This window comes from Oryx dammah, unplaced genomic scaffold (genome assembly GCF_014754425.2).
Source record: "Oryx dammah isolate SB20612 unplaced genomic scaffold, SCBI_Odam_1.1 HiC_scaffold_9, whole genome shotgun sequence".
Classification (NCBI taxonomy): domain Eukaryota; kingdom Metazoa; phylum Chordata; class Mammalia; order Artiodactyla; family Bovidae; genus Oryx; species Oryx dammah.
This window is the reverse complement of record NW_024070193.1, coordinates 23,561,453-23,589,346: the sequence shown is the minus strand read 5'-3', so window position 1 is coordinate 23,589,346 and position 27,894 is coordinate 23,561,453. Positions and strand designations below refer to the sequence as shown.

The following is a 27,894-nucleotide window of genomic DNA, read 5'->3' as shown; positions in this document are numbered from 1 at the left end:
CTTATATTCTTATATTTTTGTCATGATTCTATAATAGTTCATAATCAAAAAATGCAGTTGAAAATAAAAGGGGGAGTGGCATGTAATTATTTTGTAATCCCAAGACACTTGTCACCAGGGACAAATAGCCAAGTCAGGACCCCACGTTTTTTGTCTTTGGAATGAGATAATCTCAGTACTCAGGCAGATAAAATTCCTGCCTTGTGGCTACTTCTTTGGGACACCAGGGCTGGTCAAAGCTGAGACTCCATTCCCACCTAGCTAAACTGCCTTGTGCCTGCTGTACTAACTAACTGTGGGATTATAATGGGATTACCATGGCTTAGTCTTGGTTAGGTGCTGGGACCTCTGCCTGTCACCCCTATTAGAGTGTGTACTGTCACTTCTTGGTTGGGCTCCCAAGGATGCGATTGTAAAGCCTGGAAAATACAGGACACCTATGGAATCGCTGTGCTATGCACTTTCCATATATTGTCATATGTAATTCATTCATCAATACTTTGGGTAGTTATTATTAGCCTATTTTATGGTTGAGTAAATAACATCTCAGTGAGGTTGAGCCTCTTGTCCAAAGTCACACAGCTGGTAGGAAGTTGGCCTGACACTTGAATCCAGACCTGATTCCAGTTTGCTCTGCTGTGAGCCGAACTTCATTGAAAACACAAATAGAAGCTGCCATCTAAAAAAAATCCTTTTTCACTCAAGTTTTCAGAGCATCCTCTTTGACTTCTATATAATCTCATCTTTAAATAATACTAACAGTGGCTAATGTTTGTTGAGTGCTTATTGCATGGCAGACACTGTTACAAGTGTTTGCCATGGATTAGATTTAATTTTTACCTCAATTTTCATTTTTGCAGATAGGAAAACAGAGACATAGAAAAAGTCCCTGCAGGTTATAGTGCTCCTAAACATACCATTTTCCACAATCCTTTTGTCCTGGTCTGGCTAAAGTTGTTTTTTGGCCTGTCCCTTTGTTGATTGGATTGCATTTGTGATGAATTATTTTTGCTGGAACTTTTTTTTTTGCTGGGATGATTTTTTAAAATGCATTCCTAGAATCTGATTTGTTATGGAGGAGGATTGCCTGCTGCCTGGAATTCCCACTAAGGTTCTGATGACTCACGAAGCCTGTGTCTCCAGCTTGCTTCTGTTGGAGTATATACTTGTTACACATTAACCTCGTGTATCCCATTAATAATTTAGCATAGATTAGCTGATTAGATTAGCTTCCCTGAGAGTAGGGCCCAAATGGAGTGAGAGACAGAGGTAAAGAACAGACCTCAGAAGGGGTCTTCAAGTAAACAATTCTGGGACAGCTTGAGGGTTCCAGGCAGTGACAGAAGCTTTGGTTGACCTCCTACTTCTGCCTGGCCCTAAGCCTGTCTGGTGTTTTGTGTGTGTGTTTAGTATTTTTAAAGTTTGTATTGAATTTGTTGCAATATTGCTTCTGTTTTATGTTTTGGTTTTTGGCTGAGAGGCATGTGGGATCCTAGCTTCAACAGGGATCGATCCTGCAAGTGCTGTATTGGAAGGTAAAGTCTTAACCACTGGACCGCCAGGAAGTCCCCTGAGGTTGTTGGTTAATTAGTGATTTGTGTGAGAGGCCAGCCTGCCACCACTTTCCCACAGCCTTTTTCTCTCCTTAGATCCTTTCCCCTTTTAGCCTAAGAACAGGCCACACTGAAGGGACCATGTGCTGGTCAGTGTGAAAGTGCACTGTGGGTTTTTTCATTTAGTCCTATAACAGCTTCCCGGGAGGAAGATGTGTCAGTTATTCCTATTTTGCAAATGAAAAAACTGAACTCAAGAGACATGAATGAACTTGTGTAAAGAGGAAACAGCTGACCCTCAAACCCAAGTCTATTGGAATCTTTAAAGATGGATTTTTTCAGTTGGGGTTTATTGTTTCGGCTTAATTTCTTTTCGTTTACCTCTTTTTTTTCCTCATCCATCTTTATATGCCTTTCCCCCCTTTATTAAATTTTTCGATGGATCTTATTATGTCTATTAAATAGTCAATAACAGCAATGACTTCTAAAATCCTCTGTAAATTACTAGAAAAGTACTGTTTTAAATAATTGAATTCTTGAGCTTGTTTTCTCAGCTTTATATTCTTTGTGCATTTATATTAAAATATTGCTTTTATTTTGATTTAACATTAAGATTAATAGTGCAACACGCCAGTAAAATTGGCAAAGGGTAGTAAAACAGAAACTTCTAATACAGGACCTGTTCTCATCTAATTTTTAAAAAATTTTCATCATGTTTTTTAAAAAGCATTTATTATGAACGTCTTTAAGAAAAGTACAGGCAAAAGTAAAATGAACCACCAGTATGTACCATCTACATTTAATGTTGAGAAAGTTTTTTCCCCATATTTGCTTCTTATTTTTCCTTTTTGTTAAAGTAAACCTAAGTATCATGTCATTTTCTAAATACTCTATGTTTCTGAAAATGAAGATACATTTTCTAACGTACCTGTGATAATGTTTGTCATGGTGAACAGAATCAATAGTAATGACTGCGTGTCATCTAAACAGTATCTATGTTAGCATTTTCTTGATAGTCTCCCAAATGCCTTGTTACATTTGTTTAGATGATGCTCTAAACGAGGTCCACACGCTGCAGTTGGTTGTTAGGTCTCTTAAGGAACTTGTCACTTTGTTGTCATTGCCATTGTTAACAATCACTGTTTTCTTTCTAGTTTTACTTTTGCTCCCTATGACCCTTTGTATCTTTTCCATTTCTTTCACTCTTTGACTCTTCTTTATTACCCTAAGATCGGGGTGCACCTGCAGCAGTTTGAAAGAGCAGGGTCAGCCCCTAAACCTAGAACACAGCAAGAAGAAAGCCACCAGGGATGAGCCACTTATCAGAATAATTTCCTTGAGCACAAAAGGTGGTGTGTTAGATTGTTTTCCTGACCCTTTGTCTGGAGTCTCCTGAAAACCTCCTCCCCTCTTTTTTTTAAACTGACCAATAGAAAGATCTTCAGGTTACAATTTTTACGGAGACTAGCTTATCTACCATTCAAGAATTTCACTCACTTGTGTTCTGAAACCCAGAAGAGCCAGTTTGCAGTTGGGAAAGTGAAATGGCAGGTTAGGTTTGAATGTGAAATAAGGTCTCCATGATGTATGACGCACTTTCCTGTCGCCTCCCACAAGCCCTTTTGATAAACTTCTGGATTCAGAGATAGCCCAAGGGTAGACCATTTCATCTTTGGTCCCAAATCAGGACCTTCCCCTGTCACCTGTCATCAGATCTCAGTTATTTTCCTTTCTGCAAAAGCCCATTCACTCTTAAGGAAAAGGGTCAGACAGATACTTGCTAGTTTGTTCATCTTCCCAGGAAACCCCTGAAACACTTAAGATGTATGTCCTTTAAAGAAAGAAAGTAAGAAATGACAGAACCCTGGGACAGAGGGCAGCCATCAGATGTATAGGCTGATAGTGGCAGGAGGTACTTAGGGTAAATTTGAGGGCTTTCAGACCTTCACCTGAGCAGGCTGTCTTTTCAGAGTAAGACATCAGAGAAGCTCATGGTTCTCTTCTTAAGAGGGTTTTCTTCATCTAAACCCATTCGTTTTAATAAAGTGCTATTTACTCATACAGTTGAGGTTTAAAATTTTCGTTCCTTGCATCTTTATTGAGATATAATTGGAGGTTTAAATTCTTGAACTTTGTATCTGCAAAGTTAGGTTCTTTGTAATGATTAGATTATTATAGAATCCTTGTCATAGTTATTTGTGGGTAGCTAGAGTCTGCTTGTGTCTGGACCAGACTTCTGCCTGGAAATGCTGTACAACCCCAAATCATTAGTAAGTACAAAGCATTCTACATGTCACAGAAAGGACCAGGAGGAAATTCAAAATACAGTGGTTGTGTACTTGTGAGCAGTGGACTTTGAGAAGGAATAAAAATAAATGAGTGGCAAATATTGGCAAAATGCTTCCTTTTTTTAATCAATTCCCCAAATCTTACGTGACAGTAGAGTTAGGGTAGCGTGTTAAAAATGCACTTGGCCTGTGATGTGTGAGAAAAGTTTAAATTAATGGGATAGACCTCAGAATTTCCCTGCTAAGATTTTAATTTTTTACAAATATTTTTATTTTCCATTATATTGGAAAATATATAATATAGTTTCCATTATATTGGGAACTATGTATATACTACATATGTATATATAATATATCCTAGTATTTTCTTCATTTTTTCCTATTAAGATATTATTTATACTCAGAAAACAGTCATCTTTTTCAGTGTACAATTTTTCAAGTTTTGGCATACAGTCAGGTAAACATTATCACAATCAAGATACAGAATGATTCCTGCTGTGTTTTGCAGCAGCCTCCTACTTTCTGTCTGTCTAGTTTGGCCTTCTCCAGAATGTCATATCACTGTAATCATTAAGCATGGTCATTGGGGGTTCATACACACTGTTGCCTGCATCAGTAATTCATCCCTTTGTATTGCTGAATAGTGTTCCACTGTATGGGTAGGCCTTGATTTGTTTATTACCCAGTTGAGGGATAAAGTTTGGCAATTAAAAATGAAGCCTCTATAAACATTTGCATGCAGATTTCAGGGTGAACATATGTTTTCAGTTGGATAAATACCTAGGAGTGAGATATCTGAGTTATATGGTAAGCATATGTTTAAGTTTATAGGAAACTGCCCATCTGCTTTTCAAGGTGACTGTACCATTTTGTAGTCCCAAAGGCAGGGTATAAAAGTCCTGCTGCATCTTCATCAGCACTTGGTTTGGGCAACATTTCATTTGGCTGATTTTGGTTTTTAATTTTAGCCATTCTAGTAGGTGTGTAGTGGTATCCCACTGCAGTTTTAATTTGCATTTCCCTAATGACTAATGATGTACTTATTTGCTGTCTGTGTATTTTCTATGGTGAAGTGTCTGTTCAAATTCATTCCTTAAAAAAAAAAAAATTGGAACATCTGTTTTTGTGTTAGTGAAGTGAAGAGTACTTTATATATTCTGATATAAGCCCTTTATCAAAAATGTAGTTTGCAAATACTTTCTCCCAGACTACAGCTTGTTTTTTTTTTTTCATTTTCATTTGCAGACCCTTATTTCATATATGTCTTCCTTATTTATTGCAAACATTTCATGTTCTGTGGATTTCATGCTGTCACGGGATGATGCTGCAGGAAAGCATAGTAGACAGAGCAGTATAGGGTTTGTCCAAGACACAGGTGCAGAGAAGTGGACTCAGAAAGACTTCTGTAAGTCTAGTTATTCAAAGCCATTGTCTGTGCCAACGGAAAGGGACATTGTTGTGTTTCTTTCTAGCTGATATCTAGAAACCTATCTTTCAATTTCAAGCCCGTGTAGTTAATGATAGGAATAGGTTCCTCTTGCCTAATGGATGCAAACATTTACAAAGGAAACCCTGAATTCCTAAGGAGGCAGCTGTGTTCTGCTTCACATTATGTGCACACAGCAGAGAAAACCAGGGGACAGTGAGACGGAGACACGCAGAGCAGAAGTTAGCAGCGTGAGATTCAGCTGGGTGTGACCACGCATTTCTGGGGAAACAGGAATGGGAAACATGCCTCCACTTTCCCTCAAAGTTCCTATTCTGTGCTTTGTGGGTGGGATAATGGTTTTTGAAAGGTAGCTTGATTATGAGCTTTTTTTTTTCTTTTAAGCCTATTTCCTAATCCTGACATTTTATGCTATTCCAGTGAAACAAGTCAAATTAGAGAATAGAAACGGTTTTTAGAAACTGTCACCTATGTTAGGAGTTCCAAAATAAGCACTTTGCAGTGAGAAATGGAGACACATACATGGTCCCTTCCTTGATATTTTTTAACATCACGCAGAGCACATTTCTTTTTTCTTGGTCTCTCTCCATTGCAATTATTCTGTCTCCTTCTATGTGCCCACCCTGTGTATCACTGGTCATTTTTTTCATATCCTCTCTGAGTGGCCAAGAGAAGACTGTTGGGTTTTGCAGGTTTTGAATCTTAAGACTTCATTTTCAGGATTTTTCACTTTTATCTTATTAAATATGAGAACTCATCAGTTTTCAATCTTAGAATGAACTTTAGAGAACGTCTCTTCTCTGTCTTTGTGGATAAGAGGATCGAGGCTTTGAATTTTTAAGGGATTCATAATCTTGGAGCCAAAGTGAATGGAAAAATGAGCCCTGAACAAACATAGACCTCTTCTTTCCTATATTCTTTCCAGGCTGGAAATCAGGGAAAATATAAAAATAAAATATAAATCAATGCATGGTGCCTGGAAAGAGGATGTTCAGAGGTACAACTCAAATGGGATTTTAGTAGTGTCACTGGGTTTATTGTAAGTGTAATAACTATAAATAAACTATTGAGAGCATTTAAAAAGCTATATCAAGGCTATAGAGAAAGACATTAGGCTTTTAATTCACTTAAGGGATTAAGTTGTCACAGCAAGCGCTGAATATATAGCAATTGAATGTATGAGCTGGGCCAAGGTGCTGCGGGCTGGTGGCCTGTGGTTGGGAGGGCCCCCGGTGAGTTCAAGCTATGACCAGAATACAGTGTGTACTTACAAGCACTCAGGACCATGGTGGCCAGAGTATGGACATCATGATGAAGGGTTTCTACTGCAGGCCTAGTGGGTAAACTTGTCCTCAGTTGCCTGGAAATTGAGAGACTGGTGTATCAAAGGAATGTGGGAGATATGCTCTCTAGGAGTTGTTTAGAAGCCTTTTTAAAGGACTCCAGCCCAACTGCCTTTTAGTCTGTGATATGGGAGCCATACCTAGACCCACTGTGGGCATCACAGGGCCACCAGGAGCTACACAGAAATGTTAGCAGAAGCCCCTTTATTCTAGCAGCCCTAAAAGGCTGCTCAACCTTAGTAATGAGTTCCCGTGGCCAATACCTCTATAGCGCTTACTCTGCACCAGGCTCTATTTCAGCGCTTTCCCTGTATACTGAGTGATTCAACCCTTCCTACCACCCTGGTAAGGAAGAATCATCATTATTTCCATTTCACAGTAGAGGAAATTGAGGCCCAGAGGGCTTCAGTGACCTGCCTAAGGTCCCAGATTGAATGCACAGAAACTAGGATTTCAATATAGGTCTCTCTGACTCCCAAACTTTTAGCAGCACATCACGGTGCCTCCTGTATTCACACTGCAAACACTTAATGCCTAGGATGTACCAGCCTGTACCATAGCCAATAGCTCCGTGTGGCTCCAGAGCCCTTGAAATGGCGTTGGTGCTGCCTGTTGAAAGGATAATATTGGGTTGGCCAAAAGATTTGTTTGGGTTTTTCTGTAAGATGGTCTGGAAAACCCAAATGAACTTTTTGGCCAACCCAATATTTTTGGCTGTATTAGGTTAATTAGAATATATCATTACAATTAATTTCATCTGTTTCTTTTGACTCTTTAACATGTGGTTGCTGGAAATTCTTATCTTCCATGAGGGGCTCACATTTTATTTCTCCTGGAGACCACTGGCCTGGAAGATCCCACGTCATGTCACAAAAGAAACAACCATCGGAAGCAGGCTGCAGAGAGTGGATGGTGACTGTAGACAGCTGGGACCCCGCTAGGCAGAAGGGCCCATCTCCCCTTATTGCTCAGAGATGGAATGAGTCAAAACCAACATTTCCCTAGGGGGCTGTTTCAGGATATTAATAGCAAAACCAAACAAACTCTAAGACCTATAAAATACAGGCCCGGGTATGTTCAGCATTGTGCTATTTCAAATAGATGTGTTTAAAATATTTTCTGAAGTTATTTCAAGGGTGCCTCAGTTTGATCATTTATGAAATGGGGCTAATAGTGCTGTGAGGAAGGATCAGGCTAGTCCATGTAAAGTGCTTTCAATAGTGCTTGGCACGGTGGAAAGCTTAAATGTGAGCCAGGGTTATTGTAATAGTGTAGTCAGTGTTGTTGTAGTTACTGCATGTAGTTGAAGGAGCTGGGGGATGCTGAATATGGGAGGGTGCAGCAGGGCCTTTGGGGCAAGAGTCTCAGCTTCTGTACCTGCGTCAGCAAATTTACCTCTTCAGAATAGGGGAGGCACTCAGCCCTTGGAAGGTGGTGTGATGACCCTCAGATATGCCTCCCACCACCCACCACCAACCACTCATCACAGCCCCTTGAACTGCAAGAAGCTTCTAATTGTCTTCTCTCAATGGCATTTCCTTCTCTCCCCGAGAGGAAGGTCCATCAGTACACTCCTCTTCATCTCGTTCTGTTTTCAAGGACTTTCAATCTCCTCATAAATTGGCCCGGATCCCATAATTTTCCTGATTCCGTGGATAAACAAAACGTAGACTGGTTTCTTTTCTGCAAGACTTCTCAGAGCTCTTAAAATGCTAATGTGTATGGAGAAAGTCCCAGATGTAAATGCTGTATAAAGTATTTTGCAAACCCACTTGGCTTGTTTTGGGAAATACGTTCCGGGACTAACGTTCCGTAAACCGCTACTGGGGAAACATTGTCCATAAAGGTTCTGGCCAGCCAAAAGGGAAATCTCTCCCACCACTGCCCTTTGCACCCTTGTCCCCCAGCCCTGTGTGTGGAGCACTGTTAGATGTTGGATTGGGCATGCCATTCCCCCACCCCGCCCCACCCCGCCCCAAAACTAACAGTTTGTCTGGAGAAATGGGACACATTTGGGTATGTGACTCTCTAGAGTATCTAGGTGGAGAAGGAAATGGCAACCCACTCCAGTGCTCTTGCCTAGAGAATCCCAGGGACTGGGAGCTTGATGGGCGACACGACTGAAGCAACTTAGCAGCAGCAGCAGCAGCAGCAGAGTATCTAGGAATTCACCGTTGTTTTTTAGGCTATCAAACTGAGTACCCTTAAAAAAAATTAAGTCTTGATGATTTTCATTCATATGCTTTAGAAATTTATATACACAGAACAATTCCTTCCCTTAGTTCCTTCCCCATCCAGTTTCTGGAAACACATTGTTCTTTATATTCACTGGTTTTATGGCTATTTTTGTTTTTATGTTTTATCTCTTTCTTCCCTACATTGTGCTTGTTTACCCATCTTCCTCCGATCCCAGTAGACTATGGTTCCTGTTTCATAGAGTCTCTCTCTGGCGGTTTCATTGAATAACTCTTTGAGGGTAGATCTTAAACATGACTAGAACAGAGGGCGGGAGCTGCCCTCAGCTTCCACTTTTTGTTTGTTGTATCTATCAGTCTTTGGAGCCAGTTGAGAGGCGGAAGTGTTTGTGGCATTTGTTTCCATCTCATTACATCTTGGATGGGTCTTCCCACGTCAGTCTGCATGCACCTATTACCTAGATTGCAAGTTCCAAGGGAACAGGGGGCTGGTCTTTATGACTTTCCTTCCTTCCTCCTGTCCCTCCCTCCTTTCCTTTAGAAGACTCTTCCAAAAATAAAATCGTTTTGTTTGAGAAACTCTGATGTCAACATTCTAATTTATAAAGAGGGGCTGTTTTGCATACTACTAGTAAAGCAATAACAACTAATAATTCCTATTACAGTAAGTATTAAATGGAGCTTTCCTGTGAGCCACATTCTGTGCAACAGGTATTTTTCGTATTTTCTCTTTTAACAGTCAACAGTTACCCGTTAAAGTGTGTGCTGTTAGTATCCTCTTTTTATGGATGAGAAAACTGAACCTTTAAGATAGGAAATTGCCCAAGAAGGGACAGCTAGAGCCATGCTAAGGCAGGACCATGAACCAGGGCTGGTCTGGCTCCAGAATGCAGGTGTGGAACCTCTGCGGACTCCTGTCCACTTCCTTCTGGCTGTCACGTCCTGGAGAAGCAGAAAGGAGATCTCTAAAATCCCGGCACTCCAGCCTTCCCTTTGTTCCTGTGCTATGATTCCCCTGCCCACTTAGACCATGAAGTCAAAAGGTGGCTCAGTGCCTCAAGGAAAATTCAGTTAAATTTTGATAAACCATATAAACATAGAGAGCAATGATTAACTTCCCAGCTGTTAATGTTAACATTCGAGTCTCCTTAGCTCAGCCCCAGTGGGTGGGAAGCACTCAGTGAGTAACTAACTCAGAATAACCAGGCCTGGATGTTATTTTCTAAAATAATTCCAGTTGTTTAGTAATGTCATATGCATTTTATGGCATGGCAATGTGAAATGAAGTTCATTTAAGACATTTTTGCCAGTAAATAAGCAAATTTTTTTTTTTTTGCTGTCACGTTTTTTAATATTGATACTATCTTAAGTTTTTATGATACTTTGTTTTTAAGGATCCTTCCCAAGTCTTATTTCTGTTTTGTTGTTTTTTTTTCAACTTACTTGGCCAGTGCTTTGCACAAAATAGATACGAAAAAATAAGATTTTAAAATTCAGTTTGTAATTTGGAAGTAATTTTTTATACACTTTCTTAAGTCTCACAATACCCTTAAGAGTGTAAACAGCTATTCATATACCCATTGAAGAGGTCAGAAAACTAAGACCAAGAAAAGTGATTCAGAAAAGATCATTTAAGGGTACAAACAGCTTGTCTTTAGAATTATTTTTAAGCCAGAAAATTGTTTTTTAAAAGAACCGTCATTCTCCCTAGAGAGAAATCCAATAATAGTCACAGAAAGAAATTGTGCATGCTTATTTAAGGCAACATTATTCAGTTGAATTGTAGAACCCAAATGCCCACTAATGAGTGAATGAATGAACAAAAGGTGATACATCTGTATAGTAGAATACTAGATGGCAGCAAAAAGTAATAGCGTGCCGATACAAGTTACAACATGGATGAACCTTGAAAACATTGTGCCAAGTGAAAGAAGCATGACTGCATTTGTATTAAATGCGAATCCATAGATAACAAAAATAGGTCAATGATTGCCAAAGACTGAGGGGAAGAGGAAGAATGAGGAGTGATAACTTGATGGGTACAGGGTCTCTTCTTTTGGCAGTACAGGTATTCTAAAATTAGGTAGTAGAAATGATTACACAGCTCTGTAAATGCACCAAAAACCATTGAACTGTATACTTTAAAAATACTAATTTTATAGTATAAAATTATATCTTATTAAAAAGTAATAATAAATATAAAGCTTTATGTGGGTGAAATGAAGAGCAAAAATACACTGATCATTTATACCATGCTTCCTACCAGGGTGAAATTTCATTATGTAGCTCATTCTGATAAAACTATTAGCAAAGTGACATTGCAAATTTGAAATACTAAGCTTCATTCCATTATGCTATCAGGTCACTAAAGAGAAATGTGAATGACTTACTTTTTATCCTGGCAATGTGTGTCCCTTGGTGAAAATCGTTCTCCGATATTAACAGTTTCTATTCAGAGGCAAGAGAGTTGAGCAGATATACCAGTTAAAGTGTCTCGTTTTTCCATTCTCAGTAAAAATGTTCTTGGATTTGTAGTCATAGTGAATGTTTGAATCTTTACAGCTTTTAGTCTTTGTAAAGCCGAATTCAAAACTGCCTGCTAAAATGGTTAATGTGGTAGAAATTAGTTGGGCTAATTAGGTCAATAAATATTCTAACTCATTAAGATAAAAGGTCAGATGGGTAAAAGACTGGGGAAGTATGTAATAGAAGATGTTCTTTTTGATTCTGAAGACATAATTTTATTCCTGGATTTTTATACCATATATAGCATACTAAATTGTTTCTTTGATACAAAGATTAGTTGCGAATGAAATGTCTTCCAGTTGTATTAGGATTTGCCTGAGTTATTCTCCATTATTTCTCTTCTTTGTTAGAAATCTCTTTTAGTGATTAATGCCTTAATTTTTTCAACTTTGCTACTTAAGTGTACTTTTTTTTTGCAATTAGTGCCTGATTTATTCTCAGGATTTCCCATGTCCAAGTACCCCCTGATGATTCTCTAGAGATGATTCTTCTATGTGGTCGAAAGAGTGAATTCTATGTAGTATTTCCTCAGTATTTTTCTTGCTGTAGTTATACTTCTCTCTAAATAAATCTTTTAAGTCAAAATATTTATGGAAGACAGTAAGTAAAGATTATTTGCTTTTCACAAACTAAGTAACATATTTTCTTTTCTTCACAGCTTTATTGAGATATAATTCACATACCATGCTATTCATCCGTTTAAAGTGTCCCGTGATTTTCATTTTGTTCACCGTTATGTGCCAACCACCATCACAGTCAGTAATAGGACATCTTTATTACTCGAAAAAGAAACCCTGTACCCATTAGCTATCAACTCCCCTGCCAAGGTCCCCACCCTGCCTCCAGCACTTAGGAGCTAATCTACTTTTGTCTTTATAGAGTTGCCTGTTCTGGAAATTTCATATGACTGGAATCATGTAATTTATTGGCTTTTGTGACAAGCTTACTTCACTTTACTGATATAAGGTTTATCAAAATGTTTTATAGTGGTAAAAGGGTCCATTCATTATAAATATTTAGCAGTTATAAACAAATATGCATCTCATATCAGAGCACTGAAATGTGCGAGGCAAAAACTGATATAAATTAAGAGATAAATAAAAAATTCAACAGCAATAGTTGGAAACTTCAATACTACTTTCAGTAGTAGATAGACTAGCTAAGGAGATTAACTAATAAATAGAAAACTTGAACAACACTGTAAACCAACTATATACCTAACAGATATCTGTAGAACACTCTACTTCAGAGCACACATTATTCTGAAGTACACATAGAACATTCTCCAGACTACACCATATGCGAAGCTATAAAATATATCAATAAATTTAAAATTATAGAAGTAATGCAGAGTATCTTCTCTGACTACAGTAAAATGAAACTGGAAATCAGTAACAGAAAAAATGGGAAACTCAAATATATTTGGAAAGTAAATAGCACACTCCTGAATAATCAAAGAAGTTGAGAAGTACTTTGAGATAAATGAAAATGAAGGCACAACATATCAAAACGTATGGGATGCAGCTGAAGCATGACTTGGAAGGACATTTATACTATGTGTTCTAAATGTCTCACACAGTAAAGAATCCACGTGCCATACAGGAGACCTGGGCTCGATCCCTGGGTCGGCAAGATCCGCTGGAGAAGGGCATGGCAACTCACTCCTGTATTCTTGCCTGGAGAATCCTATGGACAGAGGAGCCTGGTAGGCTACAGTCCATGGGGTCAAAAAGAGTCAGACATAACTGAATGACCCAACACACACACGTTAAGAAAGAAAGATCTCAAATCAAAAATGTAACCTTCCACTTTAAGATACTTGACAAAGAAGTGGAATCTGAAATACAGCACAAACTAACATCCAGTTTTCAATGTGGCTTCCGCATACCTATTATAGAAAGCTAGTGTTTGTGAAGATATGCACCAGATACTATTTTCCACTGTGGGCTCAGTACCAAATCATGAGCCCATTTCAGTTCCTAGCTCTTAAGTAGTCTTATGTGATAGAAAGAGCACTGTTTAGGGTGTTGATCAAATCGATGGCTGATTCCTGATACCACCACACCATCTATGTGACATTGGACAAGTTGCTTAATCTCTCTGAGACTTAGTTTCCTCATCTGTACAGTAGACGTAATTTTCTCTGTCTGAGAATTATAAGATAACATGTAAAAGGGCCTAGTTCAATATCTGGCATGTAGTAGGTGCTTGATTCATATTTATTTATAATCACTGGTGAATTAAAATTGGAATGACAGCCTAAGTACCTATATGGCATGGATATACATATATGAATGGGGCTTCCCAGGTGGCTCAGTGGTAAAAGAATCTACCTGCTGATGTAGGAGACAAATGAGATGCAGGTTCAATCCCTGGGCTGGGGAAAATCCCCTGGAGGAGGAAATGGCAACTCACTCCAGTATTCTTGCCTGGAGAATTCCATGGACAGAGGAGTCTGGCAGGCTACAGTCCATTAGTTCACAAAGAACTGGACACATCTAAGCAACTAAGTGCACACACATACATAGATGAATACTCTTGAAAGAGAGACTGGAAGAAAAGTAGTCTAATGTCGAATCCTACTGTGTACCAGGCTTAGGGCTGGTCACATTATCTAAAGCTGCGCCACACGTAACTTGTTTGACAGTTTGGACTGATATCGCTGTTTTAACAACCACTAAAACAGTCTACTTAGGCAAAATACACATGCTGGCCTAATTGATTGTTTTAGAAATAGCTTATAATGGTTAAATATTTGAGCCCCTCAAATATGAAAGGACTAAAACTTTAACTTGTTGTTGTTATTACTGGTGTAATAAATTCCATTAATTGTGTTTTAGGAAAGCATATTTCTTAGTTGTACAATTCTGTTGCCTATTTGGACTACAGATTAGTGGCATTAAAGCTTTGAAACACATTTGTGATTTGATTGGCAAGACAACTGATTAAGTTCTGTTTTTACTCAAAGGATATTTTGGCAGGCACTTTTATGCTTATTTTGTTTATTGTGTGGTTGATGACTGAATATTTTCACCAGCAACACAAGCCTCAAACTGGGTTCAAAACTAGTACTTGTCAAAACTGTAACATGAATATAAATCACTTAGAGATCTTGTTAAAATGTGGATTTTGATTTATCAGGTCTAGAGCGGGGCCTGAGAGTTTATATTTCTAACAAGCTTCCAGGGGTTGCAGATGTTGTTGGTCCATGGACCACACTTTCAGCTGCAAGATTGTGTAGAATCCAAGAGGTACTTAGGCTAGAATCAGAAATGAGGAGAGCCCATCTGATATTATATATCACAGTCCCAAATACCTATTCATACTCTCTGAGTATAATCTACTTCTGTAACCGAGCCCTGAAATAATTAAAGATTTGTAGGCACTGAACAGCAGTGATTCTATTCTTATATTTCATGTATTACAGTGATTGAATATGGTAATAGAATAATACCCTGTCATGCATTTTCAGTAGTTCTTTGTACTATCACCTTGTGTTCTGCTCAGGCCCCTTTACACTGTATCTCATTGAATATGAAAAGTGATGTACATGAAGCATCTCCATTTCCATTGTCTAGAGCTCTATAGCTGCCTTGTTGGCCCTTACTCTATGAATAGCAAAGAACAATGAATACAAACCACTTAAACCCCAGTCAGACTTTTGTTACCAAATGAAGAGAATAAGCAATTGTTTCCCCTAAACTCAGGCGTGATTTTCTAATAATTGACGTGAGCATTTATGGAAGCTTCCTTGGCGAAGGAAATGGCAACCCACTCCAGTATTCTTGCCTGGAGAATCCCATGGACAAAGGAGCCTGGTGGGCTACAGTCCGTGGGGTTGCAAAGAGTTGGACACGACTGAGCAACTAGCACACACACACACAACATGGAAGCTTCCAGGAAGGCTGATTTCAAGTCTTTAGTCATTTAAATGAGAGCACAGATTGAGTTTTACCTGGAGAGTCCATATTGGGTACAACTTGATTTTTGTATGTAATTTGACTGCAGAGGCATCATTTTAAAACCTGTCAAATTAAATTCTTAGTATGAAATAGATGTGGCTCAAAATGTAATGCATGCCATCTGATTTGTTACAGAACATAGAAATAGTCACAGTAAGGACAAGAGGAAGACGAGGACAAGAAAATGGAGAGGGAGGAGTAGCCTGGCTGATGACATGGCCGTGTTAAATAGCAGCTTAACCACAAGCACGCTTCCTGCCAATGGTAGCAAAACAGACAGCGCAAGGGAAAAGGGGACCCACAGAAGAACAAAACGTTTTTTATCCTATCCACGGTTTGTAGAAGTGATGGTGGTAGCAGACAACAGAATGGTTTTATACCATGGAGCGAACCTTCAACATTATATTTTAACTTTAATGTCAATTGTAAGTATCTTCAAAAGTAGGTGATTTACGATGTTTCTAAATGTGCCTTTGGGAATGGGTTTCCACCCAGTGCTTTGGAGGATCATTCAGGGCTGGCATTTCAACGATTCAGGCAAGTGACTGAAGAGAATATAAGATTATTCATTGGCTGCTCTTGACAATGACAATAATGAGTGTAAATAGTGTTTATTCTGCATTAGACAATGTACTTCTTACTTAAAAGGCATCATTTCTAATCCTCCTGCCAACTCTGCTAGGTAGAGTGTCATTCCTATTTTGTTGATAAGAAAACTGAACCTCACAGGAGTTGAGTTGCTTGTCCATGATCATGTAAAGCCAGAAACGTAGCTTAGAGACTGCATGTGATCTTCAGCCTGTCTACTTCTCCAAATCAGTGCCCTTTGACATGTGAACCAGCACAGCCAGGTATGGGTCACCAGTAAGACATTTGGGCCCTGGTTGTGAATCAGAGTCACTGGTGGAGCTTAGTAAAATGGCTCTATCCCCTGCCCCCAGGATTTTTAATTAAGTAGTTTTGGGGTGAGGCTTAGGAATCTCTCACTTAAATTTTGAATTTTTCTGTTCCCATTTTGAATTGAAAAAGTAATAAATTTGCATGATAGAAAAACAGATCAAGCAGATCCAAAGACTAGGGGAAAAGCCTAAGTGCTTTCTCCTACCCAGTCTGCCAGAGGCCACCTATGTGGCAAGTTTATTTGCCCATGTTTCTAACCAGCACTGTCCAATAGAAATATGATGCAAGCCATGTTTAAAAACGTAGGTGAATGTAATTTAAAATTTTGTTAGCCATGCACACAAAAGAAACAGGAAAAGTCAATTTTAATCATGTATTTTTTTATATCTAAATGTTATTTCAAAAATATTAATGAAATGAGTTTTCCTCGATAGTAAGACTTTAAAGCCCAGTATGAGTGTCACACTCAAAACACATCTCAGTTCAGACAAGCCACATTTCAGTTGTTCAGTGACCACTTGGCAAGTGGCCACCATGTTGGACAGTGCAGCTCTAGACACTTCTTAAGCAGACATGTATGGGTGTATTTTTTCAGAGATGGAGCATATGTAATATGGTTTTACATATTCCTGTTGTCTTGAAATATTGGAGATTGTCCCATAATAGTCCATATGCTCTGCCTTCATTCATTTCAAGCCTAAGGCTAGCATTCCTATTAATAGACTGACCCTAGTTTATTTGAACGGAAATCTACTTGTATTACATTCCCCAAATGCATATGAAAAGCTGCCCTTTCGGAACATCCATTTAGAGTTTCTTCTTTCCTCTCTATGGCCTGTGGTTCTCCTTGTGCTTTCCCTGTGAATTCACCTGTGTTGTGAATCACTCCGCTATGTTCCTCATCCCCCCACCCACCTGCCTCTTACCCCCACTCTCCCTCACCCCCTTCTTCAAGTTCAGTCCCTTGTGCCCCAGCCCTCTCCTATTCTGGTGGAGGGAAAGAAAAACCTAGTCATGCCTTTTACAGACTCAACTCCATTTCTACCCCATAAATTCAGATCTGTCAAGAATTTTAATGACAAGCATGGACTTAAGGTCAAATTAATCTTGCTTGAAAGTTTCGACTCTGCTATTTACCACTCTCTGTTTAGTCTTGGACAAGTTGCTTAACTTCTCTGAGCCTCATTTTTCTCATTTGCTAAGCAAAGATTATGGTCATACCTAGTTTGAGTGTTGCTATGGGGACTAAATACAAAGGCATATGCAGTTTTTAGCAAGGATCTAGTCCACAGCAAGCATTCAATGGGTGTAGCTCTAGTAATTAACAGTAATAATGGAGAAAAAAAAAAGTTACCAGATTATGGAGAATATAAATGGTTGGTACATCAACAGTATTAGCAAGCTTGTTGCCCATGTGAGATTGCATAAAAGGCAGTCCAGCTTCCACTGGGATAAAAATGCTTGATCAAAAGTGTTTTGGCACTGAGAACTGCTAAGTTATGTGACAATGTGGTTGCATAGATGGCAATTTCAGAGAGTAAATTTACTCTCTGAAATTGCCATCTATGCATTTTACAAAGATAGTTTTAAGAAATATTTGTTGACCGAATGAAAATTCACAACTCCAAAATGCATATGTTTATGAACCATAAAAAGCCATGGAGACCAGCATAAGAAGTGATTTGCTTATTGCTTACAAAGAATTCACAATTAACTGAAAAATTTATCTCGGTTACAGGTAGCCTCTATCTATAAAGACCCAAGTATTGGAAATTTAATTAATATTGTTATTGTGAACTTAGTTGTGATTCATAATGAACAGGTAATAAAGTTTTATTTCTTTTTTCTTCTCTCTGTATCCTAAATGGCATATCTAATTGATGTTGGCACAGTGGATCAACCATAATTCTTGTCTGTATTTAGGAAGGACCTTCCATATCTTTTAATGCCCAGACAACATTAAAAAACTTTTGCCAGTGGCAGCATTCAAAGAACCATCCAGGCGGAATCCAGCATGATACAGCGGTTCTTGTAACGAGGTATATGGATGTCTTATCCTTCCAGTCTTTTAGTTTCTGGTCACCTTGATGGGATAAGGTTGTGTATTGCTGCTAGCTAGCCCCTAGTCCAGAGTTTTTCAGCCTTAGCACTACTGGCGTTTTGGATCAGATACTGCCCTGTGCCCTGCGGGATGGTTGGCAGCATCCTTTGTCTCTACCTATTGTATGCTGGCAGCTCTCCCTCTTCTTGACTGTGACCGCCAAACTGTTGTCTAGACGTTGCCAGATGCTCTCTGAGGTTGCATGGGGGAGAGGACAGTGTCACACCTGGTTGAGAACCACTAACCCATAGTTACCAAGTAGGCAATAAGTGTGTTAGACAGTCCTGAAAGTAAACGCCCTTATAGAGGGGGCAGCTGCCATTCAGATTGAGCTGGTCATTACTGTGCAGGATATACATACAGTCTTGCCAGCTTTTGTGATTCTGTAAAAAGCCAGAAATGAGGTTTTTTTTTTTTTTTTTTAAATGTGAATGCTCCTAGTTTTTAAATGGTAGCTTCTAGTTCAAAATATTTAAAATGCTATGCAGGGCAACAAAGAAGTATGCTGGCCTTGCGCTTCCCTGGTGGCTCAGACAGTACAGAATTAATGCTGGCCTAGTTGTGTCTTCCATCAACCATCTTTGATATGGTCACAAACATTAACTAAACTTAAGTGAAAGGCATTTATAACTTTCTCAGAATGTTTTTTTCAGAAAGTAGAAACTTGTTTCAAGGTATGAGGAAAATCCTGGGTGGAAAGATTTTCATTTGCCCTTGGCTACCCTGGTTGACAGGAGACGACTCAAAGTAGCTTTTAATCTATAAGTCAGTGATTCATAAATTTTTTGATGCAAACCCCTGGCTCTGTTAACTAGCTTTTTGTCATCCCTCCCCATCCCTAAAGTAGTGGTGGTGTGAATACCTGAAAGGCTGAAGTGTTTGCTTGTATTGGTGTTTACTGTTGTGTGTCAAGGCCCTAAAGCAAGTCTGCTTTGCTTTCAGACAGGATATCTGCAGAGCTCATGACAAATGTGATACATTAGGTGAGTCTGCTGTGCGTATCCTCTCTGGCTTCAACACTTTATGACAAGCTTTTCTTCCAAGCCACAAATGCTTTTTAAAGTAAATCCTTGTTTGTTTGTTTGTTTGTTTTCCTTTCTAATAGGTCTGGCTGAACTGGGAACCATTTGTGATCCATACAGAAGCTGCTCCATCAGTGAAGATAGTGGATTGAGTACAGCTTTCACAATAGCCCATGAACTGGGCCATGTGTATGTTTCCGTTCCATATTTTCATTTAATCTGCAGTGACCTAAACCTTTTGTTCCTTTGCGTCAGTGAGCATTCACTGGACTTTAAAAGGTGTAAGACACTTCTCAAGGCATAGTTGAGTTTGCAGGGTTGAAAAGCTTTGAACCTTGTTGGAAGAAATGACTTTGACTTCAGAAAGCTGAGTAAATGCAGTGCACCCTGTTCAGCCTTACCTCCTGTGTCTCTTTGGCTTAACTGAACAGGTTTACCAGGCAAGGTCTAGTATGCTCCTTTCCCACTTCAAAGTGCTTCTGCTTTGAAGTGGGAAAGGAGGTCTTTCTACCCCTTCCACTGAAGCAGAGAGTATATCAGCCCTGAAAACTTACCTTTGTTTTTAGGGTCCTCCAACATTGTTGTGGCCTGCACAATTTTCCCAAAGCCAGATCACTCCTGATTCTGGTTATACAAGTTTGTCCTTCAGATACTAGCCTCTGAGAACAGAGGTGACCCTCTTTCAGGGGAAAGAATGAACAAAGATACAGAGAAGAAAGAAACCATTTCCTATTTATGATCACTAAGTGTCTGGTCATTATGAAATTGGTTTTTCGTTTTTGTTCTTTAGCGACAAAGCCTTATTAGAATGTGGGGCAAAACAGTATAAATTTACTTAAAATTATTCCAGATTTTTATCTGCCATCTTTTCTTTCTACAGTGATTAAATTACTTATATCTTTTTGGAATAATTTTCAAAAATAGCTCTGTATCGATCTGCATGTCAGTTGTTTACTTTAGAGATAGCATCATCTATTAAGCAAACTCTTTCATTTGCCAAACGTTTTTTGAAGGCACTTTATATGCAGTGTACTACGGTAGGTGTAATGCAATACGCATATATAGAGGAATCTCTAATCCCAGTTCCACAATCTCTTATCCCATTTCTACATATAATGAATGTATTTCAAGCATATTTTAAGAGCGCACTCCTTTTATTCTCCAATGGAAATATCAGAAGGTGCTCAATATTTACAGAATAAAAAAGGCATGACTTTCAATTAAGCCTTGGTGATGGATCAGAATCCTTTTTAGTCAATCGTCTCTCTGTCCCTTGATTTCTCAAATACCTTCATGAAACTCAAGGATTTCTTGGAACTAGATTTGAAAATTACTGATTCTACCAGCATTTCCCAAAGTTTGGTACTCTTATACTGATTCCAAGAGAATAGTCTATGGGGCGAAATAAGAGTGTTGTAATCCAGTGATTAAAAAAAAAAATTTCCTAGCCATGTTTGGAGTGTCAAGGCCAAATACCATGAAGTAAAGTTTCTGATAAGTCCTGTATTGATTTTAACTCAGGTGTTGATTTTAGCTCAGTTCCCCCATACTTATTTTAACAGAATCTTTGGAGGATTTTCATTTATTTGTTTTACATGAAACCTAGTAAATTGCTTTAGACCTTTAAATCGGAGATGTAGATTTCATAGTGAGGAATAGGGTGATGTTTCAATGTGGCAACTATTCCTGCCCCAGAACACGGAACAAGGAAAGTTACAGAGACAAGAATGTATTCCAAGGGCAAGGGTGTATTTGCTTAACAGATTAACATTTCCCCAAAAAATAGGGCTAACAAAAATATACTGTGTAAAGAAATATAACCAATTTCCTATTAATTCCTTTCCCCCAAAGAGTTTATAAACCTCTTTTAGATAGCCAGGTTATAAAATTGACATTTTAAGTAATGTAAGAATTTTAAATAGCAACAACAAAATATTTATGCCATATAGAAGTCTTAATTCACAGTTAACAGACAACTCCCCTGTAAAAACTATGCTGTTGACGTGTTTCCAGGAGCTTTCATTTATATTATCTCCCTTAATCTTTATAATCCCCACAAAGTAGATATTATTAAGTGTGTGTGTTCGACTTAGAGATATTAAGTTAACCAAATTGTAGTAGCCAACCAAATTGTGGTAGCTAATGAAGGCATAGCAGCATATGATGTTGGAGCATCAGTTCTAGGGTAAAAGTCAGCAGGTAGCCAGATAGCCAAGATCTGGACTGAATTGTTACAACATTCCCTTTGACTTGAGGAAAATATATGCTATTTCCCTCCCTGTAAGATGGAAACAACATATACACCCTATCTCAAAAGTGTCAGGAAGTAAGAAATCAAGTAGTCGGCGAATGATGTGAGTTGTGGCGTAAATAGAAAGTGTATTCCTAGCCTGTTGGTGAATTATTTTTGTTTTGGCACTTTGTTTCCTAGAGTTATCTTTGTTCTTATGTTAAGAAAAGGGAAAATCTTTTTTTTTTAATTTCCTACCATATTCTCTAACAAATTTTTCTAATTAACTTTTTCAAAATTAAATGTTAAGTTGTTATGGTCATGACTTTCTGATAAAATCCAAGAGCTGCTCGGAGGAAAAAGTAACCAACCTTCTATTTGTTGAGCATCATTGGATGCTTCAAAAAGTAGCTCCTGCCTTCTTGTACCAGCTTCATAGACACTGAGAATCTAAGAGTCAGGAAGAATTGGGGAAGTAATTGAGTCTCTACTGAACATAGAAATCCTTACACAGTGTTCCTGAAAAATTGTCCATATCTTGCCTCACAGGAGAGAATGTAGTTTGTATATATTCCAAAACAGGAGGTATTAGACTGAAGTAAACTCCAGTTCTAGCCCACTTAATAACCATGTGACCTTGATCAAATAGTTAAACCTCCTACTTCCCAATTTCCTCTTCTGTAAAATGTGAATAGTAATAGCATATTATTCATTGGGTCAAATAAGTAATTAAGTTAAATAAAACATCAAACGCATTTAACACACTGGCTAGTGCATTGTGAATGCTAAAAAAGTCTTGTTAATTATTTTTTAGTAAGTGCTCGATGAAGGGTTATTGTTATATAACCCCTGCTATGAACAAACGTGCCTGACATTTGAATGAAAAAAAAAAAGTTTTCTGTTTACATGATGAAATAAACTGGATTTTATCAAGTCATGGTGGCTTGGGGAATAAACACCAGCTCCTTTGCACCAGAGAGAAACAAACAAGGAAGATTTGAAAGCTTTTCTTGTATTAGGTTTGTTGACGGAGGTGTTACACCGAATCTGCATCTGGGTTTTAGAATCCTGGGCAGTCATTTCTTTAAGAAAATAGACTCTTAAGCATCCATTACTATTAAGTCCAACCAAAAGAGTTGGAGTTTTCCCATCTGGCAATTAGTGAGGGGCCTAAGGTTTTAAAAGAAAAAGGAAATAAAACATGAGAAATTATTGGGATGGACCTCACAGACTTTTATTCCAGCTTTTATTTTTATATAAAGCAAGTCAGTTTACTTCTGTCTGACTTTCTTGTTTTCATATCTAAACATATGAAGTAAAGTCAGGGGAATTTCTCCCTAAATGCCAAGTTAGTCAGATGCGTCAGTTTTGTGATTAGGAATAGTCATCCAGAGAGGAGAGCCCCTGTGAGGCTGTTGCCCAGTGGATAATTATCTGACTGAGAAAGGCATGTGGGTCATAGAACTGATGTTTCTGGATTGAGAAATGCTTCCTGTCATTTTTTTCCCCCACTTCCTTTCTCTAAGCCAAGAATGGCAAATATGTGTTAATGCTGCTGCTAAGTTCCCTCCCACACCCAAGAGGACGTTGGCACTCCATCATAGCCATTTTTGAGGGTGGAACCTGGATTAGTTTAAGAATTCTTTTGTGCCCAGATTTTCAGGAAGCCAGTACCAATCAATTGTCATTGGCATGAAGCTTGAAACTATTTGCCATCTCTGAGTTAAGCCAACTGAATTGGCACGCCTCTGGTTTCCATGCTTGCAGCTTTCCTTAATGGGTTTTATTGTGCACGAACTTTGTATAGCTCTATAATGGTATACTTACATGGTTTTAGTGTCTGTCAACCTGACCCAAAAAGGAGGAGATGCCAAGACCCACCGTGAGCCTCTCATTAGAAAGCTTTTGGCTTCAGGTTTTGACACTTGACTGACTCTTTATGTGAATAGTGTTATCATAACCTGCCAAATTCTTGACTCTATAAATTGGCCTTTAACAGCTTGTTAGGAATTCCAACTACTGTATTCTAGCACCAGCTACAGCACATGCAGAGCCTCTGCAATTCCACAAAATACAGCTAAGCCAAATAATGGCCCAGTTCACATCTTTTCCTTTTTTTTTTTTTACATTAAAGTCACTTTACATTCAATTGAGTCAAAAATACGTTTTATTCTATTCTCTACCTTTAATCCTCTAGTAAGTTTTGTTCTGCTCACCAGGATTCAGGTTCTTATCCATAATGCAGTAGTCTGTTAAATTTTTTCTCTTAGCTGCGTTCTCAGAGCAATTATAACAGCTCAGTCCCTTATTGTTTATTAACTTTTTTTTTATCATTGTCTTCTCTGCCTTAGGTTCAACATGCCTCATGATGACAACAATAAGTGCAAAGAAGAAGGAATCAAGAGCCCCCAGCATGTCATGGCCCCAACACTGAACTTCAACACCAACCCCTGGATGTGGTCAAAGTGTAGTCGAAAATATATCACTGAATTTTTAGAGTAAGACTCGAACTTTGAGTACAGCCTTCATGCTAGTATCTGACCTACATGCAGTGAACTCATTGTGGGAAAGAAAACGTAGAGTCAAGCATTCCTTTTGAGTTGTTATTTTTGTTGACATTCCTGGGAGGAGGGAAAAGAAAAATACTCTCTGACATCTGTGTAGTTCATGTCCTCGCCAGCACTTAGAAGATTGCAGACTGAGCTGAAGAAAATGTTGAGATCTTAAAGAGAATATGTAAATGTTGCTTCATTCTTGGTAAAGCTATGAAATCTGTTCAGGTCTTGGGGAAGAGACCATGAATGTGATAACATGATGAAGGAAGACAAATATTTATGTGCTTCTAAGTTAGTAATTTGGGGTTGGAAAGAGATAGGGAAGTGAGACATCCCCAAAGAACATTACAGGGTGAATGAAAATTGCACAGACCTCCATGTTGTTGAATTAAAAACATCCTCTCTCTGTCTCTCTTTATCTCCTTCCCTCTTTCTCCTTTTTTGCTTTTAAGTTTCCCACCAGGATGCTCAAGGATACAATTACTTTATACAATATCCTTGTGTCACAGATTTATTGCTCTTCTCTCCCAGATGTACAGAAGGTTAAGTGATTATCCCAAGGTCACTGGGTGTATATTTCCCCAGCCACAGGGAAGAGGGGGCTTGTTAATCAGAACACACTGAGTGTGAATTTTCCAGAAGATGTGTTTGCAGAAACATGGAAGAACTGGCAGGTTGCTGGGGTATTTGTTTTTGTTTTTTCAACCAGATGATCTAAAGTGTTTCTTACTGTAGTCATTTATTCACTTACCCATTCAATCAGCCAGTATTTACTAAACACGGATTGCTATGGACAGGATCCCATATTTGGGTGAAAAACAAACTTTTTTCACCCAAAACAAGCTTTTACCCCTAAGAAGCTTATACTCCATTGGAAAAGATGACAAAAAATAAACATTTTAGAGTAATTGCCCTGAGATGTGATAAAGGCTGAAGCAAGTATACATTTCCCCCTGGTTGTATACGTGGAGAAGGAAATGGCAGCTTACTCCAGTCTTCTTGCCTGGAGAGTCTCAGGGACTGATGAGCCTGGGGAACTACAGTCCATAGCGTCACAAAGAGTCGGACACAACTGAAGTGAGTGAGCATTCGTGCATGCATGCATGTTGTATGTGTAGCCAGTGGTTCCAAAGCGAGTATACACCAAAAAGTAGGGCTTCAGCTTCTGGACTCAAGTTTGGATGAAAAGAATAGAGCAAAAGCAAAACAACAAAAGAACAGTCTTTGCTACCGCTAACATGACAGAATGACCTGCACTGTCTTCTGGAGACTCTGACAGTCACATCTTATCACTGCCCTTACCACCTGCATTTTTCTGCTTCCCACAGCACTGGTTACGGTGAATGTTTGCTTAACGAACCTGAATACAGACCCTATCCTTTGCCTCATCAACTGCCAGGCCTCCTCTACAACGTGAATAAACAATGTGAATTGATTTTTGGACCAGGTTCTCAGGTGTGCCCATATATGGTAAGTGTCTTGGGTCTCTATCTACCCCCATAACTAGATTGTGAACTTTTTTTTATTCATGGTTTTCCATTGGATTCTCATGCTAACATATACCACTCATTGAGTGGTCCATTGACTATTAAGAGTAATAGTAATGATGATGATGGGGATAAACAGTAAATATGTTTCATTTCACTCTCAGCCCAAAAGGAAGATACCATTATGGTTTTTATTTTGTAAGTGGGTAAGTGAGACTCAGTGGGCGACAAAGTAACAGAGCTGGTAATGACAGAGCTCAGCCCTTTTTTCTCTCTGTCTCCTTTTCTTCCCACCAGCTTGTCCAGAACACTTTTATTATAGGGACTCTTCTAGATTCAGTAACTCATGAGACAAAACTGTTTCCCTGTTTTAGCTTGTCAAGACCATGTCCTATGACTGCCTGGGGCTTGAAATCATTTCTGGTGGTAGCTCAACTGGCAAGTGTGTGATTCTTTGATGTATGTGTTATGAACATTTGGACCAATGATATGATCCAGTGGTTAACAAAAGGCTTAGCAGAACTGTTCTTCTTTGGGATGCCCCATTCTATTCCTTTGGGTGTTTTTCTGGGAGAGGTTCAGAGATAGCTGGTGAATAGTGATTCCATGGAAATAACAAAATATTTTTTGTAAAATGTATCCATGATTATATTCATTTCTCTGTTATTCATGATAGCAAGCATTAAGAGTGACCTACAAGCACAAGAATAGAAAGGTTAAGCAAACTTATGTGTGTGCTTGCTCAGTTGCTCAGTTACGTCCGACTCTTTGGGACCCTGTGGACTGTGAACCCATCAGGCTCCTCTGTCCATGGATATCTCAGGCAAGAATACTGGAGTGGATTGACATTTCCTCCTCCAGGGCATCTTCCTAACCCAGGGACTGAACCCGAGCCTCTTGTATCCCCTGCACTGACAGGCAGATTCTTGACCACTGCACCGTCTTCATTTAATGGAATATTATTATACAAAAATTCAAAAGAGACTATATATGGGAACATGCTCCAGCTATAGTTTTAAATTAAAATACCAGGATAAAGAATTATTTTACTGAGTATTTTTTCAATGTAAAAGGGGGAGAAGAGCTTCAGAAAAGACTGGGTAATTTAAAACTTTTTTTTCTATTAAACAAAAAAACAGTACCTTCTGAATTTTTCTTCTGTGACTGTGGTTTATTCTCATCATCATGGGAACAGTTATTTTTTTGGCTAAGGACATTTGTGTTCCTGGGGCTAGTGACATGACACCTGGGCAGGCTCTCGCTGCAGACCTTTCATCTCTGAGCCAGGCCCCTTCCTGCCGGGCGCTCCTGATGTTCCCAGCTCCTACACAGATGCCCTGCTCCTGCCTGCCCTTCGTCTTCTCCCTTTGGGTAGGACATGATGCCTGTGTGTGTGTGCTCATTCACTCAGTTGTATCTGACTCTTTGCGACTCCATGATGCCTACCGTTCAGTTAAACCTTCTTCATGTCCTCTCTCTATCGTCTACGTTTCCAGAGAAGAGAGTGAAGTACTTTGAAGTCTGTACTTGAAAACTGTCTGAAGGCATTTTCTCGTTAGAGTTTGGTTTTCTCCCCTTGTCCCCAGGTGAAGCACTGGGATTCTTCCATGTGGAAACCCACAACCTGAAAAGCCCACCTGGTCAGCTTCAGGTTGTGTAGGAGACCCTGGGCCTCTGCAGTGTATTTGAAGTCCAACTCCTTGGTTTCCTACCTTGCTTTGGAGTTGAGTTTTGCTCTTCCACGTTTTGCGTGTATCTTGTTCACTGTCCTCAAGAGTTGTGCTTCACTTCACTGTGGCAGAGCAGGGTACATTCTGATTTGCTACATTTATATGTGTCTTGAAGCTAAATGTATATATGAGTAGTTTGCCTTGAGATTACACAGTGTAAACAGAGTAGACACCTAAAAATTGTGGTTTCTGTGTTCTCTCCATTTGAGTATTTTGTAATTTCTTTGAAATATTTGTGGCATAAATAAAACAAGCTACACTACAAGAAAAAAAAAATTGTATGGCCTGAAATAGAGCTAAATATATCAACTTGGATGACTCTAAAAATCACAGTGCATAGAGGAAACAAATAGCAAATTGTAGGATGCCTCTGTATGTTCTGAAATAGCGAATAGCATTGTTTGTTTACAGCCAAAGTATTGTGCATTATGGGTAGATATTTAAACATTTGTAGTAAAAGCAGTGGGCTTCCCAGGTGGCTCAGTGGTGAAAAATCTACCTACCAATGCAGGAGATATGGGTTTGGTCCCTCAGTGAGGAGATTCCCCTGGAGGA

General features: G+C 38.9%; 1 protein-coding gene across 3 annotated transcripts in view; it reads left to right on the top strand.

The window, feature by feature from the left end:
• The window catches only part of ADAMTS9 (ADAM metallopeptidase with thrombospondin type 1 motif 9), a 163,438-nt gene that overhangs the window by 11,818 nt on the left and 123,726 nt on the right, over nucleotides 1–27,894 (top strand). For all 3 annotated transcript variants that reach the window (XM_040246586.1, XM_040246587.1, XM_040246585.1), the window contains exons 4-10: nucleotides 15,450–15,739; nucleotides 17,953–18,036; nucleotides 18,138–18,253; nucleotides 19,258–19,298; nucleotides 19,421–19,526; nucleotides 23,919–24,065; nucleotides 25,451–25,592. In XM_040246586.1, the coding sequence (XP_040102520.1) occupies nucleotides 15,450–15,739; nucleotides 17,953–18,036; nucleotides 18,138–18,253; nucleotides 19,258–19,298; nucleotides 19,421–19,526; nucleotides 23,919–24,065; nucleotides 25,451–25,592 (926 nt within the window). The remainder of the gene's footprint in view (nucleotides 1–15,449; nucleotides 15,740–17,952; nucleotides 18,037–18,137; nucleotides 18,254–19,257; nucleotides 19,299–19,420; nucleotides 19,527–23,918; nucleotides 24,066–25,450; nucleotides 25,593–27,894) is intronic.